Below are 15,929 nucleotides of genomic sequence, written 5' to 3'. Positions count from 1 at the left end.
TGCAGAAGTGGTCTCGAAGTCGTAGAGAGTCGGTAGAATGCAAGGACTTGGAGTAGAGGATTAGGCCAGGAAGCAAATAGCCAATTTGTTGCCGCTATACACCAAGGTTGCAGTGTGGTAGCGCCACTGGGGTAGATGTGGGTGGCGAGTACCCTGGCAGAAACCGCAAAGATAAGGGTTGGGCGGTAGTCGCGAAAGAGAATGAAGTTGGGGATCAAGGGAGTGGTTCGAGTTCAAATACCATATGTCCGTGGTCTGTGAGAGAATTGCACAATGGGTTGAAACACCTATGGCGCGAGAGCAGAGACTGAGAGCACGCAACCTTCGCGGTCGACAATCTCGGGCGGTGAGTCCGCATTGGCTAATGCCAAGCCCGCAGTGCGAAGGCTCCACGTGATGGCGCCATCTCCGCCTTGGAGCACATCACTTTGCTCACCATCGTGCAACAGCGATGATGTGATCGCCGCCTGACGAATTCGGAGGCTCTTCACCCTGCAATATGGCTAGACCGCCTTTCCCCCCATATCCCTAGGGCTGAGGTCTCCACTATTCGCACATCACCCCGGTCGTGCGGTTGAGTCAATCTGGAAGCCGAGAATTACACCATCAGCTCCTGGTGTAGTGCACCTGTCCCGTAAGGCTAGTGTCTATGTGGTAGGCCAGCACTAGACCTGTGAGTTTCTGTTAATCAATATCCCATGGGATGTGTTTCGCACTTCATACACTACTCTTCTATGTCCGTACACCTAGCTCGCACTAAATATCGAGGAAATTATGTTCCCTCCGCCATAGTGCCCATGCCCGCGCTAGCTGGTTATAGACCATGCTCATCCGCCAGTGACAGCTTCTTCCGCATTGACTGGAACTTCTCGTGGATTGCCGGAGTCTGCATGAACCTTGCACCGAAGTTCTCATCCCAACATGCGGGGATTCTTATTGCGGCCGGTTATTGTCACTTACGAGATATTTGTCTCGTTATAGATTATACGCATCGCCTCGCGCATAACTTTGATGCCAAAATATTCACTCGCCTAGTGCCTCGCTCCACGCCTTCTGCCGGCCGACGTTCCGCTTCCAGCTTCGCCTTGTCTTTTCCTTGCTGTTTCTTTTTAGAAATACCATTCCTCTCTAAGAACGTAAGTTGGCAGAGAGAAAAGAGAAAGCAATATGGGCCTACTTTAATGGCAACACCGGTAGCCTATCTATCTACAGATATAACGGCGGATGCCTAGGTCGCGTCTCGAACTTTCTGCTACGGTAAAGAGACTATTATCTTGTCCCTTAAAAGTTGATATGCTCAGTGATCGGGTTCAGTGATTACAATAATATATTACACACTCGTATTAATAGTCAGGGACGATTTAAAAGCATAGGCACATTTAGTAAGTTGAATTAGGGGTCTTTAGCCGAATGGCGGGTTTGCTGACAAGGCATTGTATGTAGTCGAACAGCCTTGGGCAGGTGTACAGACAGGACAAAGAGTACTATAGGAAGCCAGGAGGCGGTAGTAATCATTTTGTTATTTTTTTTCCCGAGTGCCTCTATGAAACGTAGCGTTCTAGGCGGCCAGGGGAAGGCCGGTGAGGAACTTCGTAGGTGGTTACATAATATTACCGTCCCCCCTCTATCGTCCCGCCCGAAAATTTTTTCTACACGATAACGACAATTATAAGTATGTCTGAATCTGCTGCTCAGGCCTCTGGCCTAGCTGACGGCCTCGCTCCGTCCCATACCTACGTTCCTAACCAAGGATACGTCAATCCTGAAGGCACAGACCCCGCTGAGGCGGGGCAAGAATCCACCGAGCAGTACGATGAGGATGAAGAAGACGAGTACTACGATGATATTTTCGAGGAAGAACTGGACACAGAGGACTTTCAATCTTCCGATCCCTCGGACCTCACCAAGGCCTACAACCGCCAGCGAAAATTGAACGACGCCGCCGCCGATACGAACGTTCCCAGATGGCAATATCCCAAGACCAATACCCAGAAGCCGACAGTCAACACATACGCCTCTGTTGATGACCAGGTCAAGTCTTTGACTCGCCATGCCGCAAAGATCAAGCTGGATGATCAACAGTCCGGCTTCTCGGGCGGCGGTGGTGGTAACCGTGGTGGAGATCGTGCGGATCGCGCCACATCAGAGCAGGTGTTGGATCCACGCACTCGGATGATTCTGCTGCAGATGATCAACCGTGGCGTTGTCTCCGAGATTCACGGCTGTTTGTCCACCGGAAAAGAGGCAAACGTGTACCATGCCATGTCGATCCCTGAGGAGGAGGACGCCTCGCCAATCCACCGCGCTATCAAGGTCTACAAGACCAGCATCTTGGTCTTCAAGGACCGTGACAAGTACGTCACCGGCGAGTTCCGTTTTCGTCAGGGATACAACAAGAGCAACAACCGCGCAATGGTCAAGGTCTGGGCTGAAAAGGAAATGCGAAACCTGCGACGAATCTACGCCGCCGGTATCCCGTCTCCCGAGCCCATTCAGCTCCGTCTGCACGTTCTCGTCATGGGCTTCCTCGGCAGCTCGAAGGGTATTCCCGCTCCCCGTCTTAAGGACGCTACGATCGTCGCCGATGATCTCGAGGCCCGTTGGCGTTCGCTCTACTTTGAATTGATGGGTTACATGCGTGTGCTGTACCAGGTCTGCCGCTTGGTCCACGCCGATCTTAGCGAGTATAACATTTTGTACCACAAGAAGCGCCTGTACGTCATTGATGTCAGCCAAAGTGTTGAGCACGACCATCCTCGCAGCTTGGAGTTCCTGCGTATGGATATCAAGAACGTTAGCGACTTCTTCCGTCGCAAAGGTGTTGACATCCTGTCCGAGCGCACTGTGTACCAATTCATCGTGTCTCCCGAGGGCCCGACTGATATCACCGGTGGAAACGAGGAGATGTTCGAAGCAATTGAGAAGCTCTACACCGCTCGGGAAGAGGCTGGTGCCACCGAGGAGTCTGAAGAGCTTGACACCGCTGTTTTCCGTCAGCAGTACATCCCCCAGACCTTGGACCAAGTGTACGATGTCGAGCGTGATGCCGAGAAAATCCGCGACGGCTCCGGCGCGGATCTAATCTACGGAGATTTGCTCGCGACTGGCAAGACCAAGCCCACTCCCGCTACTGTCGACGGTGCCGAGTCAGAATCCGATGCCAGCGGCGGCGTCTCCGTGTCGGGCTCCGAAGCCAGTGACACCGAGGAAGAGAAGGACCCATTCGCGCCGAAGCCCCCTCGTGGCAAGCGCTTCGAAGACAAGGATTCCAAGCGCGAGCACAAGGCCAAGGTCAAGGAAGAAAAGCGTGAGCAGCGCGCGAACAAGATGCCCAAGCATCTCAAGAGAAAGCTTGTTTCTTCTTCCTCAAAGAAGAAGAAATAAACCTGTGCGCTTGCTTTCAATTTTCTTCGCATGGTTATGGGCTCTACGATATCTTCTCGAACGTTTCTGCCATGATTTGATGATAAAATGCATATAGGGATGGAGCATTGGACATATGATACCTGGGTATAGACCAAAAAAAATACAGTCATACACAACTACATCTGTTGAAGCTAAAGAAAACTTTGTAGAAGGTAGATAGCATCGGTAGATTTCTATCAAAATCCGGGAATGGAACCCATCAGCGCTCTCTTTGGAAGTCATGCCTATCCATGATACGACAGAGTCGCACGATGGTGCTTACATCGCCCACAAAAATGGAGAGTATGCATCCGACAAATGGAAGGTCGTACCAATTAGCTTTCATCACTTGGGTGTTGCTGAATAGAGCAAGTCATTCTGCGCCAGCCGATATGCAGTGTAAATTCAAGCAAAAAGTTCGCTCTGTAGCAAAAAAAAAAAAAAAAAACATCAAACAAACAAACAAAATTGAGGATGAAGTGTCAAATGGTAGCGCTCGGAGTTGAGATTGAGTGGAGAGGAGGAAAATATGCAGCAATCAAACGAAATTCCCACCGCGCGCCTTCAGTCGCTCATACGCCCGCTCGATCATATCTTTCGGCAGATCAGGGATTATCTCACCGCTGGCGTTCTCATCCGCTGCACCCGTTTTGGGCTCAGCATCAGTCTCGATTGCAGTTTCTTCTGGATCCTGCCCTTCTGCAAGTGCCGGAAGCTGACCCCCAGAAACACGAAGGAATTCGACCTGCATGGGTGCTCGGCCGATACCAGGCCAGATGTCAGATGGGAGGAAGTCGCCCTGCTCGACGCGGAAAGCTTCCCGGGCTGCTACATCCTCGTCGTGGAGCTGGGTTAATTTGTGTTTGGTGTCTCGGAGGACTTTTTCCACGCGGGCACGAACATGAGCTCGCCGGGCTACTTCGAGGATAAGACTGTCGTAGGCATTTAAGAAGCCTTCGTACAAAGAGTGTAGGTCGGATAGTTCGGTGAGACCGGAGTTGATACGGTCGTTTTCCTCGCTCCAGACCTGGGTGAAGTTGTGTGCTTGGGAGATGTACCGCGGAAGTCGCGTTGATGCGAGAGTGGAGAGATGCCGGTGGACTTGGAGGGTGGCGTTTGAGATGGAGAGCAGCGCATCGCGATGTATCCCCACTTGTTCATAGACGGATTCCATTTCGCTGATGCGATCTTGAATCTCCATCACCACGTCCTCGGCTTCAAGGGCATCCTTCGTCAATACATTCACCATTTCCTCGTATTCCTGGTCCGACATTGGGTCCAAAGGGGCGTTGAGATTTGCGTTGATCTCGTCGCCAAAGTTCGGCATCCCGTCACCGCTGGTTTGCACTTCAGCCGGCATGTCGCCCGTAATAGATCGAGCAGCTGCACCTCCACCCTCCGTGTGCTTCACTGCTGTAACGCACAAATCAAAATGACGAACCAGTGACTCTAGTAGGCTGGCCATTTCTTGGGCGTGTGTTTCAAGGGACTGCAACATTCCCGGCATTGAAGATAATGCGAGTAGATCAGAGTCCGAGACCGAAGCCGACGATGACGAAGATGCCGATGCGCGGGAAGAAGCCATCTTGGTGGCCGAGCGGTAGTGCCGGAGGGCTCGTTTGATGGAGGCTAGCTCATCATCAAACTCCCGATTGGAGATATCTAGATCTCCACGCGCAGTATTTGTGCGGTCGATCGAGCTTTTCATCGCCTCGTGTAGCTCCTCAACACCACGTTCATCCACAAAGTCATGCAGACTCTTTGGTTCTTCATCCTTAGGACGGAACGATGCATCAACGATCGTCTCGCGAAGAAGGTCCAGAGTGCTCCGGAGCCTAGCATCAGCGGCATCCAGGCTCTTCAATGCTTCCGAAAACTCTTGTCGGCCACGATATGAGATCTCTTCCACCTCCGAACGAACATTGTACAGCAGTCTGAGCTGATTGTTCAGCCCACGACGCAGAAAGTTGGTTCGTGAGGAGACGACGACACTTTCTTCGAGAGCAGAGCGGGAGGCAGTGACGATCTCGTTCGCACGCCAGACATGGTTGATGGACGAGAGGGAGCGTTTTGCCGCTAGCAGGTGAGAGATGAGGGTCTCCAGCTGAGGCAGGGACTTTTGGTCGTCGGGCTCGTTGCCACCACGCCCCGAGATAGATGATGACGAGGATTGAGAAGATGCCATCTTGGAAAGGTCCGAGATGGTTGACGGGGAATTAGATAGCCGATACCTTAGGGGGTCATTTGCCGCGGTACCTGAAACGTCGTACTACGAAGGTACACGGAAGGACCCAGCCTAGTGAATTAAGGAAGCTCCTAGAGAAGACGGCATTTAGTATTGGTCGACTATGTTGGCACACATGAGTAGAGCGCTGAGTTCAAGACACATCCAAGCCACATGGGGTTTGATAGGAGCTCGGGCATAGAGCCCCGATAACCAAGAGCTATGTGGTAGGCTAGCTCTAGGGCCAAGCACATGCTTCAAGCTGTGCTATCTCCACTTGAAACGAACAAACTTACCTATATTCATCAGTCTCACGGGGACAAGTGCACTGCACACCCGAGGGTGCAATTAAAGTTGTGATGGCACGAAAGAGAGCAAAGTGAAAGGGCGGAGATGCGGCGACATCATGTGGGGGGAATCTGCCACTTCTTGGCCAATGCGGACTTACCGCCCGAGACGCGGTGATTTCGCTCCTCGCGTAGTCCCCGCCCCGTCGCGACGATTGACTCCCCATTCACGTCGGGTTTTTAGCTGAGAGTATTGCACAGCTCTCGCAGTCAGGGTATACCTGATTGTCTTTTTCAACAACCCTCTTCGTGCTGGCCGCCGAATGCGTTGTTCCCCGTGATCCTCGCGTCGCGCGTGTCCCAAGATGTATGTCAAGCAGATTATCATCCAGGGCTTCAAAAGGTACGTCACATCACCTAATCAGCTATACTGCTCGAACGAGTCACTTGCTGACTATCCCGCGCTACAGCTACAAGGACCAGACGGTCATTGAGCCTTTTTCACCCAAACACAATGTTATCGTCGGCCGCAATGGCTCGGGCAAGAGTAACTTCTTCGCGGCCATTCGGTTTGTTCTCAGTGATGCCTATACCCACCTGGGCCGAGAGGAGCGTCAGGCTCTCCTTCACGTATGTCGCGTCGCGAGCTGGATGTAACTCTTTTATTGACCTCGAGTAGGAAGGATCAGGATCGGCCGTGATGTCGGCCTATGTTGAGATCATCTTCGACAACTCGGACGATCGATTCCCCACTGGCAAGCCCGAGCTTGTCCTCCGCCGTACCATCGGTATCAAGAAAGACGAATACACTCTCGACCGCAAGAACGCTACCAAGAACGATGTGATGAACCTGCTCGAGTCCGCCGGCTTCTCTCGATCAAACCCCTACTACATTGTTCCCCAGGGTCGAGTTACTGCACTGACAAACATGAAAGACTCGGAGCGTTTGACACTACTGAAAGAAGTCGCGGGTACACAAGTCTATGAAGCACGCCGCACGGAGTCCTTGAAGATCATGCATGAGACCAACAGCAAGCGTGCGAAGATTGACGAACTTCTAGACTACATTAATGAGCGTCTCGCCGAGCTCGAGGAGGAGAAGGACGAACTTCGGAACTACCAGGACAAAGACAAGGAGCGCCGATGCCTCGAATATACCATCTACTCGCGCGAACAGCAAGAAATTTCGAACGTGCTCGATAGTCTGGAGGAAGCACGACAGAATGGCGTTGAAGATGCAGACAACAACCGCGACCAGTTCATTGAAGGCGAAAAGGCCATGGCACAGATTGATGCCGAGATCGCCGAATGCCGCCAACAGATCGAGTTCCTCAAGGTCGACAAGTCTCAGCTGGAGGATGAACGGCGCGAGGCCTCCAAGGCCCTGGCGCAGATTGAACTCCAGGCCAAGTCCCTCTCCGACAACCAGGTCGCTGCCCAGGCGCTCAAGTCTCGCCACGATGCCGACTTGAACTCCGTCAAAGAGGCCATTAATGAGCGTGAATCGGAGCTTGCCAGCATCTTGCCAACGTTCAATGACTACAGGACTCAAGAGGATTCTGTCAAGACCAGCCTGACTGAAGCGGAGACCTCGCGTCAACGCTTATACGCCAAGCAGGGCCGCAATTCGCGATTTAAGAACAAGTCCGAGCGAGACAAGTGGCTGCAAATGGAAGTTCGTGAGAGTCACAGGTCCATTGCTACCGTCCAAAATGTCGTCACTCAAACGCAGGAAGACATCAGGGAGCTCGAAAGCGAGATCGCTCAGCTTGAACCAGAGACCGTTCGCTTGCGTGAGCAGATTGACGGTCGTGGTAATAACATGCATGACATGGACCAGCAGGTTCAGGCCGCGAAGGATGAGAGAGATCGTTTAATGGATCAAAGAAAGTAGGTTCAACTTCCATGTGCCGCAAAAAGACCCTCGTTAACAACCGTGCAGGGAACTCTGGAGAGAGGAAGCAAAGCTCGACTCGGTCATCTCTAGTGCTTCCCAAGAGATGGATCGCGCAGAGCGTAGTCTCTCCCAAATGATGGACCACAACACCAGCCGCGGAATTTCTGCCGTGCGAAGGATCAAGCGCCAACACAACCTCGAGGGTGTGTACGGTACCTTGGCTGAGCTTTTCGATGTCAACGATAGGTATCGGACAGCCGTGGAAGTCACCGCCGGACAGAGCCTCTTCCACTATGTTGTCGACACAGACGAGACTGCCACCACTGTCTTGGAAATCTTGCAAAAAGAGAAGGCCGGTCGTGTTACTTTCATGCCGTTGAACCGTCTCCGATCCAAGCCGATCAACATGCCTCGCGCCAGTGACACTATTCCCATGATCGAGAAGCTGCAGTACGACCAAGCATATGACAAGGCGTTCCAGCACGTCTTTGGAAAGACCATCATCTGTCCCAACTTACAGGTTGCCTCGCAGTATGCCCGCAGTCACGGGGTCAATGCCATCACTCCCGAAGGTGATCGATCTGATAAGCGTGGTGCCTTGACTGGAGGTTTCCATGACTCCCGTGCCTCACGACTCGATGCCGTCAAGAACGTTGGGAAGTGGAGGGACGAGTTCGAGAGCAAGCGAAACCGTGGAACGGAGATTCGCAAAGAGCTGGAGAAGCTCGACCAGGTCATCACCCGGGCTCTCGGTGAATTGCAGAAGCTCGAACAGCAACGACACCAGATGCAAAATAGCAGCGGTCCCCTGAGGCAAGAATTGAGAAGCAAGCGAGATCTTTTGCAGAAGAAGCATGACACCTTGGAGGCCAAGCAACGGGCTCTCCGCAACGTCGAATCTAACCTTGCAGCCCTCAACGATCAGGTTAATGCCTTTGAGACTGAAATGTCCTCTCCATTCCAGAAGGCGTTAACGAGTGAGGAGGAGGCCACATTGGAGACACTCAGCAGCACAGTGCGGGAACTGCGCGGGCAATACCAGGAGATCTCGACCAAGCGCAGCGAACTTGAGGCACGAAAGTCAGTACTCGAGGTTGAGCTTCGGGAGAACCTCAACCCTCGCCTCGACCAGCTTATGAACAGGGATCTCGACATGGCGGAAGAGGAGGTTCAGGGCAACCTGAAGGAAACCCAGCGTGAGCAAAAGCGTCTTAGCAAGGCGCTCGAGAAGCTCAATGGACGCCTGAGAGAACTTGACGATTCAATCGAAAAGGCCAACACTCGTGTCAATGACCTCCAGCAGCGTAACGCCGAGACCCGGCGGGAGATGGAGGATGTGGCCCGGTCCATCGAGAAACACCAGCGCCGCATGGAGAAGAGCATGCAAAAGAAGGCAGCACTCACCAAGCAGGCTGCGGAGTGTGCTTCCAACATCCGTGACCTGGGTGTGCTTCCCGATGAAGCATTCACCAAGTACAAGAACACGGATTCCAATGCGGTCGTGAAGAAGCTGCACAAGACCAACGAGGCGCTGAAGATGTACTCTCACGTCAACAAGAAGGCGTTCGAGCAATACAACAGCTTCACCAAGCAGCGTGAGACACTTACCACCCGTCGCGAAGAGCTCGACGCATCTCAAAAGTCCATCGACGACCTGATCTCGGTTTTGGATCAACGGAAGGACGAGGCGATTGAGCGAACCTTCAAGCAGGTCTCTCGCGAGTTTGCCAACGTTTTCGAGAAACTTGTCCCGGCCGGTCGTGGTCGACTGATCATTCAACGAAAGACGGACCGTGCCGTGCGGCCGGAAGATGATGTGGACTCGGATGACGAGGAGGCTCGGCAGAGTGTGGAGAACTACGTCGGCGTCGGCATTAGCGTGAGCTTCAACAGCAAGCACGACGACCAGCAGCGCATCCAGCAGCTGAGTGGTGGACAGAAGAGTAAGCGCCCCTCCCTTCCCTGACTTGCATTCCGACCGTACTAATAATGATCTACGCAGGTCTGTGCGCTCTGGCCCTTGTTTTTGCCATCCAGGCCTGTGACCCGGCACCTTTCTACCTCTTCGACGAGATCGACGCCAATCTGGACGCACAGTACCGTACCGCGGTGGCCCAGATGCTGCAATCCATCTCGGACTCGACCAACGGCCAGTTCATCTGTACGACCTTCCGGCCGGAGATGTTGCACGTGGCGGAGAAGTGCTACGGCGTCAGCTTCCGGCAAAAGGCCAGTACGATCGACGTGGTATCGCGCGAGGAGGCGCTCAAGTTTGTGGAGGAGCAAAAGACTTGATTGAGGGTCCGTGTACATTTGCTTTTTGCGGGTGGACTGGCGTACCGTGATACCTGAACGTCTTATTTTTACTTTCATGGATCTACGAATTTATTGTATTTTCCTACTTTTCAATTTCCACGGTTGGCCTCGGGGATGTTCATCAGTCCTATGCTAGTAGAGTGGCACGGACATTTGAGGATCTTTGGAGGGAGAGATTCATGCATAGATGTCACGCTAAGGGACAATAGCCTTCTAAATATAATGCAATTCTATATGAGCGCTTAAATATCCGTTACGTTGCCCTCCCCCGACCACTCGTAGAGGATGTCTTCGGGGACATCGCGCACGAGAATATGCACATGCTCAAGCGCACGCACGCTCTGCAAACCCACCCAGTTTTTAAACCACAACACATGCGACTCGGGATTGGGGAAACGATCGACATCCTCGGCCAAGCGAGCGACAAACTTACTCTGGACAAAATCCTGAATCAAAGCCCTGGACTCGTCCGTCAAATGGCCCTCGTCCGATTTCACCGCGATCGGGGTCCGAAGCCAGACCACCAAGTGTGAAATGTCGGGGCTCAGGCCGTAGGGCCAGTCATTGCGGAGAATTCTGTAGTCCTCGGGGTCGGCAAACGGGCGCGGGTTCTTGGGAACGATTCCACTCATGGGCCACTGGAGGCGGCGCTGGCATATGTAGTTCATGATGGTGCCATACTGGGCTTTGGTGTCTGCGGACCAGGCCAGGTATCGGCGCAGATCGGAGGGCTTGCGCTTGAGAGCGGCCAGATCGTTCCGGGCTGCGGGTGTGAGGGGAGGGTTATGACGAGATGAGGAGAAAGAATCTCACCGATGATGTCCCGCAAATTGTCCCAGTCGTGTGCGACGAATTCCTCGTCGGTCATGGCCAGCAGCTGGCGGTCCAGCGCCGTGAGGTGGAAGGGTGTTGGCTCTGGCTGTTCTATATTTCCCATCGTCATAGTATAGAGGAATTCCCCGTAGTTGGAGCAATGAGGGCCCCGTGCAGGGAGTAAACACGGCGGGGAAAACCCAACAGGGTGCGAAATTCCGTTGGGCGGAACCGCGACTCATTCATAGCCCCCGACTTTCCATTTCTTCCCTTCTCCTCCAGGGCACCTTTCTCTCCAGCCAACATGAGGTAACGCACCTTCGCGAGCTCTGTGGCTACACAGCTACGTAGCAGCCTTGTCAACGGACAATCGCTAATTCCTCCCAGTTCTCTCTCCACCCTCCTCCCGGCCCTCGTGCCCTCGGCCCTGCTCATCGCAGGTGTCTACGCCGTCAAGCCCGAGTTCGTCGCTTACGCCGTCGCCGTCGCCGGTATTATCACTGGCTTCGCCTTCTTCAGCAGCAGCAGTACGTGATCCTCGACGCCGTTTATCCCTGATCGCATAATCCCCCCGTCTAACCCCCATCCGCAGAGCCTCGCAAGGTCCTGAACCCCACCGAGTTCCAGGACTTCGTCCTCAAGGAGAAGAACGAAGTCTCCCACAATGTTTGTATCTACCGTTTCGCCCTGCCCCGCCCCACCGACATCCTGGGTCTTCCCATCGGTCAGCACATCTCGCTCGCCGCCACCATTGCCGGTCAGCCCAAGGAGGTGGTCCGCTCCTATACCCCCATCTCCTCCGACCACGAGGCTGGCTACTTTGACCTGTTGATCAAGGCCTACCCCCAAGGCAACATCTCCAAGTACCTGACCGAGCTCAAGATCGGTCAGACCATGAAGGTGCGCGGTCCCAAGGGCGCCATGGTCTACACCCCCAACATGTGCCGTCACATCGGTATGATCGCCGGTGGTACTGGTATCACCCCCATGCTCCAGATCATTGAGGCGATCATCCGCAACCGTCCCCGCAACGGCGGCAACGACACCACCAAGGTCGATCTGATCTTCGCCAATGTCAACCCAGATGACATTCTCCTCCAGGAGAAGCTGGAGAAGCTGGTCAAGGAAGACGAGGGATTCCGCGTCTACTACGTCCTGAACAACCCTCCCGAGGGCTGGACCGGCGGTGTCGGCTTCGTGACTCCCGACATGATCAAGGTTCGTTATTGCAATTGAGTTTTGAGGCGCACGTGCTAACTGTGTGACAGGAGCGTCTCCCTGCCCCCGCTTCCGATGTCAAGATTCTCCTGTGCGGTCCCCCGCCCATGGTCAGCGCTATGAAGAAGGCCACCGAGTCTCTCGGTTACACCAAGGCCCGTCCTGTCAGCAAGCTGGAGGACCAGGTCTTCTGCTTCTAAGTGCATCATAAAAAGTTAAGAGGTCGAGTGTTCCCTTGGCCTCGAGAAAGCGCAGTGCTGTCGGCGAAGTGGAGTCGGCGTACATGTGTTGAGGAAGGATTAGACTTGTTAGACCCTGGTCGTCAGGCGTCGAGCGGTCCGGCGCATGTGAATGATCGTTTTCGATTTATATATCGCCAATGGACATGTCGTCCGATTGCTCTTTCTCTACGGTTTAAATCCTTGCGTTCAGGCTGTTCTTGTGAGATTCCCATGCATACAGGAAGCCAAACGGTAATTAGTCAGGCAGATCTAGTACCCAAGTACCCTACGGTAGAGCTAGCATCGCAATGATAAACAGTGTATTCTATTCGACGGTGACTAAAATCTACTACGGATAACAGTAACGGAATTTTAAGGAACCGAGGAACCAATATCCGGTATCGCTACACTAACAAAAAAAAGGGGTAGAGTGTACCTACTACGGGGATATTCGAAATCAGTCTTACCTCCAATCTCTCTCTCTTGATCTCCCAAGGCCGGGCCCCACCTAGAGCGCGCTACATAGGTGGGGGGCGCTGAGTAGGCACTAATATTAAGGAGTACTACGGCCCGACTTCCATCCACCAATGTAGCTATGATGATTCATGAGGATGAAAGGTAGTGCGTACCGCCCAAGCCGGGCAGGAAATATAGCAGTGAAAGGCCCGCATGCGCAGAGCTCGTCGCTTCCAAACCGCAAAGTACAGATCCATGAAATACATAACGGCAAACATAGCAACCCGAACGGAAATGTTGATCAGAAACAGCAACCCGATATCGCGCTGCCGTAGCAGTTCCCGCGACATCATAGCCTTCTGGCGAGGAAACACCTTTGCCATGACCGAGCCTGACACCGTAAAGCGCTCGTTCACAATCCAACCAATAGACAAAACACCACCAACAATGATGGGAGCCAGTACAGACGCCGAATCCTAGGAGTATGTGCCCCGCCCCAAGTCAAAGCTAGAATTAACGGACAGTCTCTTGATATATAACATACTGCGGCGACTGTGGATAGGTCAAATTTCCAATTATACGCTGACGTTGCAGGTTGTGCCAGCTGCCACTTTGACTATGCCCCCGGTGGTTCTCCCCCGCCAATAAAACCTAGGGCTGCTTCTCTTCCGACGACACCGAGCGTTTTGAATCAAAGCTCGACATATCTTCGTAATAATATAGTGATGGAACAATGATGTCCTGGAATAAAGACACATGGGACATAGAAAACATTGGGATGAGTTCATTTGTCAATTTGCAAGAATTTGAGTGTTGAAATACCCATAGGCGACGTCGTAGTGACGGGCTGTTGCAAATGTTAGCATTGAATGAGATCCATTGCCATAGACTGACGAGGCTATTTAGCGAGATGAATATAATTGAGACATTAATAGTGCGAAGGTTCACAGATCGCGAAAGTTCTTAAGATTTTCAGTCAAGTTCCGCATATATGTAGTTACCTGCTCTAAAGTAGGCGAAAAAAGAATTCGAAGGGTGAGAATAGTTAAAATATATTTGATACGAATGGTACTACTAGAATTTTCTTAGTGGCATCCATCATTTGACGGGCCACCGGCTGCTTTTTGGACTTTGTTATTTGAATAACATCTCGCCTCCGTCGCAATAGGAGAATTAAACTTCGCCAGCCATTCGTATCCATTCGAGTCTGGCTCATCAAAGTATTCAAACCACCAACCCGTCAACCCAAGTCCAAAACAATGGGTACTATTTGGCAGCAATGACTTCCGGCCCTTGTCCCACGTAGCCCAGCCCGCGCCGCGGATATTATAACGCGTCCAAAAGCCGTAGCCAACACCCGTGCATTTTGCCGACGGCTCTTTAGGCACAGGGAAGGGTCGATTTGTTCGAACTGGCGCAATGTTGTATGTATAAGCCCCATTGATGTAGCTGCCCCCGAATTTCCAGTTCATTGGGTTGCTATCGTCGTTGCCGTCGCATCCATCCAGGATACGATTGACAGCTAGGTTGCAAGCTTTCTCTGAAAGATCCACTGCGCCGGCGTCTTTTGTAACGGTGAAAACCACATCATCCAAAGTGCCCTTGTTGTACTCATTACTGAACAACGAGCCACTTCCTTGCTCGCTCAGATCTTGTATGGCATCTTTGCAGAAGTCTGCAGTATGCATGTACAGCGAGTAGGCACTCGCATAACTCTTGGATCCTGAGTCTTGGTGACATTTTAATTCGTCGACAATGTTGCAGGCGGGAGTGGTTGTGTCCATCTTCTTGGCTTGAGCATTGGCAATCGCCCATGTGACATAAGAGGCAATTGCCTCATGGCCCAGGTTTGAAGGATGGAAGATCTTCCCAATACCGTCGGGGAGTAGGTTTGAAACAACCGATTTCGTGCAGAGTCCGGCTGTAGGACCATCTCTTTTATCTAGAGATAAAGCGATCGAGTCCAATAGCTGAGAACCATCTGGTTCATTCGCCGCTTTGTGGAGAGTGAGATTAGACGTGAGCTCCATTTGAGAGACCGAATCCAATTCAAAACCACGGTAGACAAGACCAGGATTGAAAACCTTGTTTGTCGGTAGCTTGAAGAAGAGTGCATTCTCGTTACTTGAGTCGTCAGGGTCAGGGGAGGAGCCCGATTCGCAGAATCGGCCATTTGTTGCTTCGCCCCAGGCACTCCAATCTGCGAATACAATTGTTGAACTGGCATCTTTTGCGGCCTTGTCAACAGCCGACTTCAGCTTAGCATTGGTATTAGCCACCAAGGTGTTGAAGCTAGTTCGATGCGCCTTGGTCAAAAGCAAGCTGGTGCTTCCTGCCTGTCCAGGGAAAACCCAGTCCTCATTGTTGGTGCAATCGTCCGTCTGGTTGTTGAAATAAGGCGCATATGATGACAAAACAATTGTTCCCTGGGCGTCCATCTTCGCGTCTAGGGAGCCCAAGAGGGAAACAATGTTGCCCTCTAAAATGCTGTCAATTGCACTCTGAGCTGCCGATATGGCCTTTTGGCAGGAAGACTCGCTCGTCACTGAGTTCAAGATACAAGTAGTGATAATACTCGTCTTAAAAGGATCAGCTTCATTGTCATTATACAAATGTTTCTCTTGACTCACCAAGCAAAGGTCATTCCCCCCGGCTGTCATTACCGCCAGGTCCAACCCTTTTGATAAGTCGTCGATCTGAGCCGCAATGTCTATGGAGGTGGCTCCCGAGCATGCCGAGTAAGTGAATGTATCCACTGAACTACCGAAGAACTGATTCATAATGGAAGGATAGGAGTAATCGTATCGTGAACAGGCTTTGTCCGCTTTACGAGAGCTGTATACATTCCCTGACCCGATGCCAGCAGTGAAACTGTCTCCAACAGCAGCCCAATTCGTGATCCACGAAAAATCTTCAGGGTCCATTGCAGGGTTCCGGGGGGACAGAGGATTTGTCTCTGGTCCCCTCGCAGACGCAATGGCAAAGAAGAAGGGTAGTGTGCTGAGCCACATACTGAGCTCTAGGCACGTGTGAGCAAAACCGACGAAGTAGGAGGGGAGAAGTTAACAGCGCCTGGAGAAGTAGAGGCTTGT

General features: G+C 52.4%; 6 protein-coding genes across 6 annotated transcripts; 3 read left to right on the top strand and 3 right to left on the bottom strand.

The window, feature by feature from the left end:
• Positions 1–1,674: 1,674 nt before the first annotated feature.
• Positions 1,675–3,384, top strand: N7498_008873 (serine/threonine-protein kinase RIO1; the record flags this gene model as incomplete). Its single annotated transcript, XM_058455935.1, has 1 exon — positions 1,675–3,384. One exon carries the CDS (start codon positions 1,675–1,677, stop codon positions 3,382–3,384), a length of 1,710 nt encoding a protein of 569 aa, XP_058305923.1.
• A 559-nt stretch (positions 3,385–3,943) lies between these two features.
• N7498_008872 (autophagy-related protein 17) lies at positions 3,944–5,590 on the bottom strand (the record flags this gene model as incomplete). The annotated part of the gene is made up of 1 exon (XM_058455934.1): positions 3,944–5,590. One exon carries the CDS (start codon positions 5,588–5,590, stop codon positions 3,944–3,946), a length of 1,647 nt encoding a protein of 548 aa, XP_058305922.1.
• A 691-nt stretch (positions 5,591–6,281) lies between these two features.
• Positions 6,282–10,108, top strand: N7498_008871 (chromosome segregation protein SMC; the record flags this gene model as incomplete). Its single annotated transcript, XM_058455933.1, has 5 exons — positions 6,282–6,319; positions 6,387–6,546; positions 6,596–7,806; positions 7,859–9,756; positions 9,816–10,108. The coding sequence occupies 5 exons, from the start codon at positions 6,282–6,284 to the stop codon at positions 10,106–10,108; spliced, it is 3,600 nt and encodes a 1,199-aa protein (XP_058305921.1).
• Positions 10,109–10,371: 263 nt separating this feature from the next.
• On the bottom strand, positions 10,372–11,066 carry N7498_008870 (GIG1 family protein; the record flags this gene model as incomplete). The annotated part of the gene is made up of 2 exons (XM_058455932.1): positions 10,372–10,892; positions 10,943–11,066. The coding sequence occupies 2 exons, from the start codon at positions 11,064–11,066 to the stop codon at positions 10,372–10,374; spliced, it is 645 nt and encodes a 214-aa protein (XP_058305920.1).
• A 120-nt stretch (positions 11,067–11,186) lies between these two features.
• N7498_008869 (cytochrome b5 reductase family protein) lies at positions 11,187–12,360 on the top strand (the record flags this gene model as incomplete). The annotated part of the gene is made up of 4 exons (XM_058455931.1): positions 11,187–11,251; positions 11,330–11,469; positions 11,535–12,160; positions 12,211–12,360. The coding sequence occupies exons 1-4, from the start codon at positions 11,247–11,249 to the stop codon at positions 12,358–12,360; spliced, it is 921 nt and encodes a 306-aa protein (XP_058305919.1). The 5' UTR covers positions 11,187–11,246.
• Positions 12,361–13,922: 1,562 nt separating this feature from the next.
• Positions 13,923–15,848, bottom strand: N7498_008868 (SGNH hydrolase; the record flags this gene model as incomplete). The annotated part of the gene is made up of 1 exon (XM_058455930.1): positions 13,923–15,848. The coding sequence occupies one exon, from the start codon at positions 15,846–15,848 to the stop codon at positions 13,923–13,925; it is 1,926 nt and encodes a 641-aa protein (XP_058305918.1).
• Positions 15,849–15,929: the final 81 nt, after the last annotated feature.

The sequence above is a fragment of the Penicillium cinerascens genome (genome assembly GCF_028974065.1).
Source record: "Penicillium cinerascens strain IBT 15544 chromosome Unknown scaffold_4_segment0_segment0, whole genome shotgun sequence".
NCBI classification, from domain to species: domain Eukaryota; kingdom Fungi; phylum Ascomycota; class Eurotiomycetes; order Eurotiales; family Aspergillaceae; genus Penicillium; species Penicillium cinerascens.
This window is presented reverse-complemented; position numbering and strand designations above follow the sequence as displayed.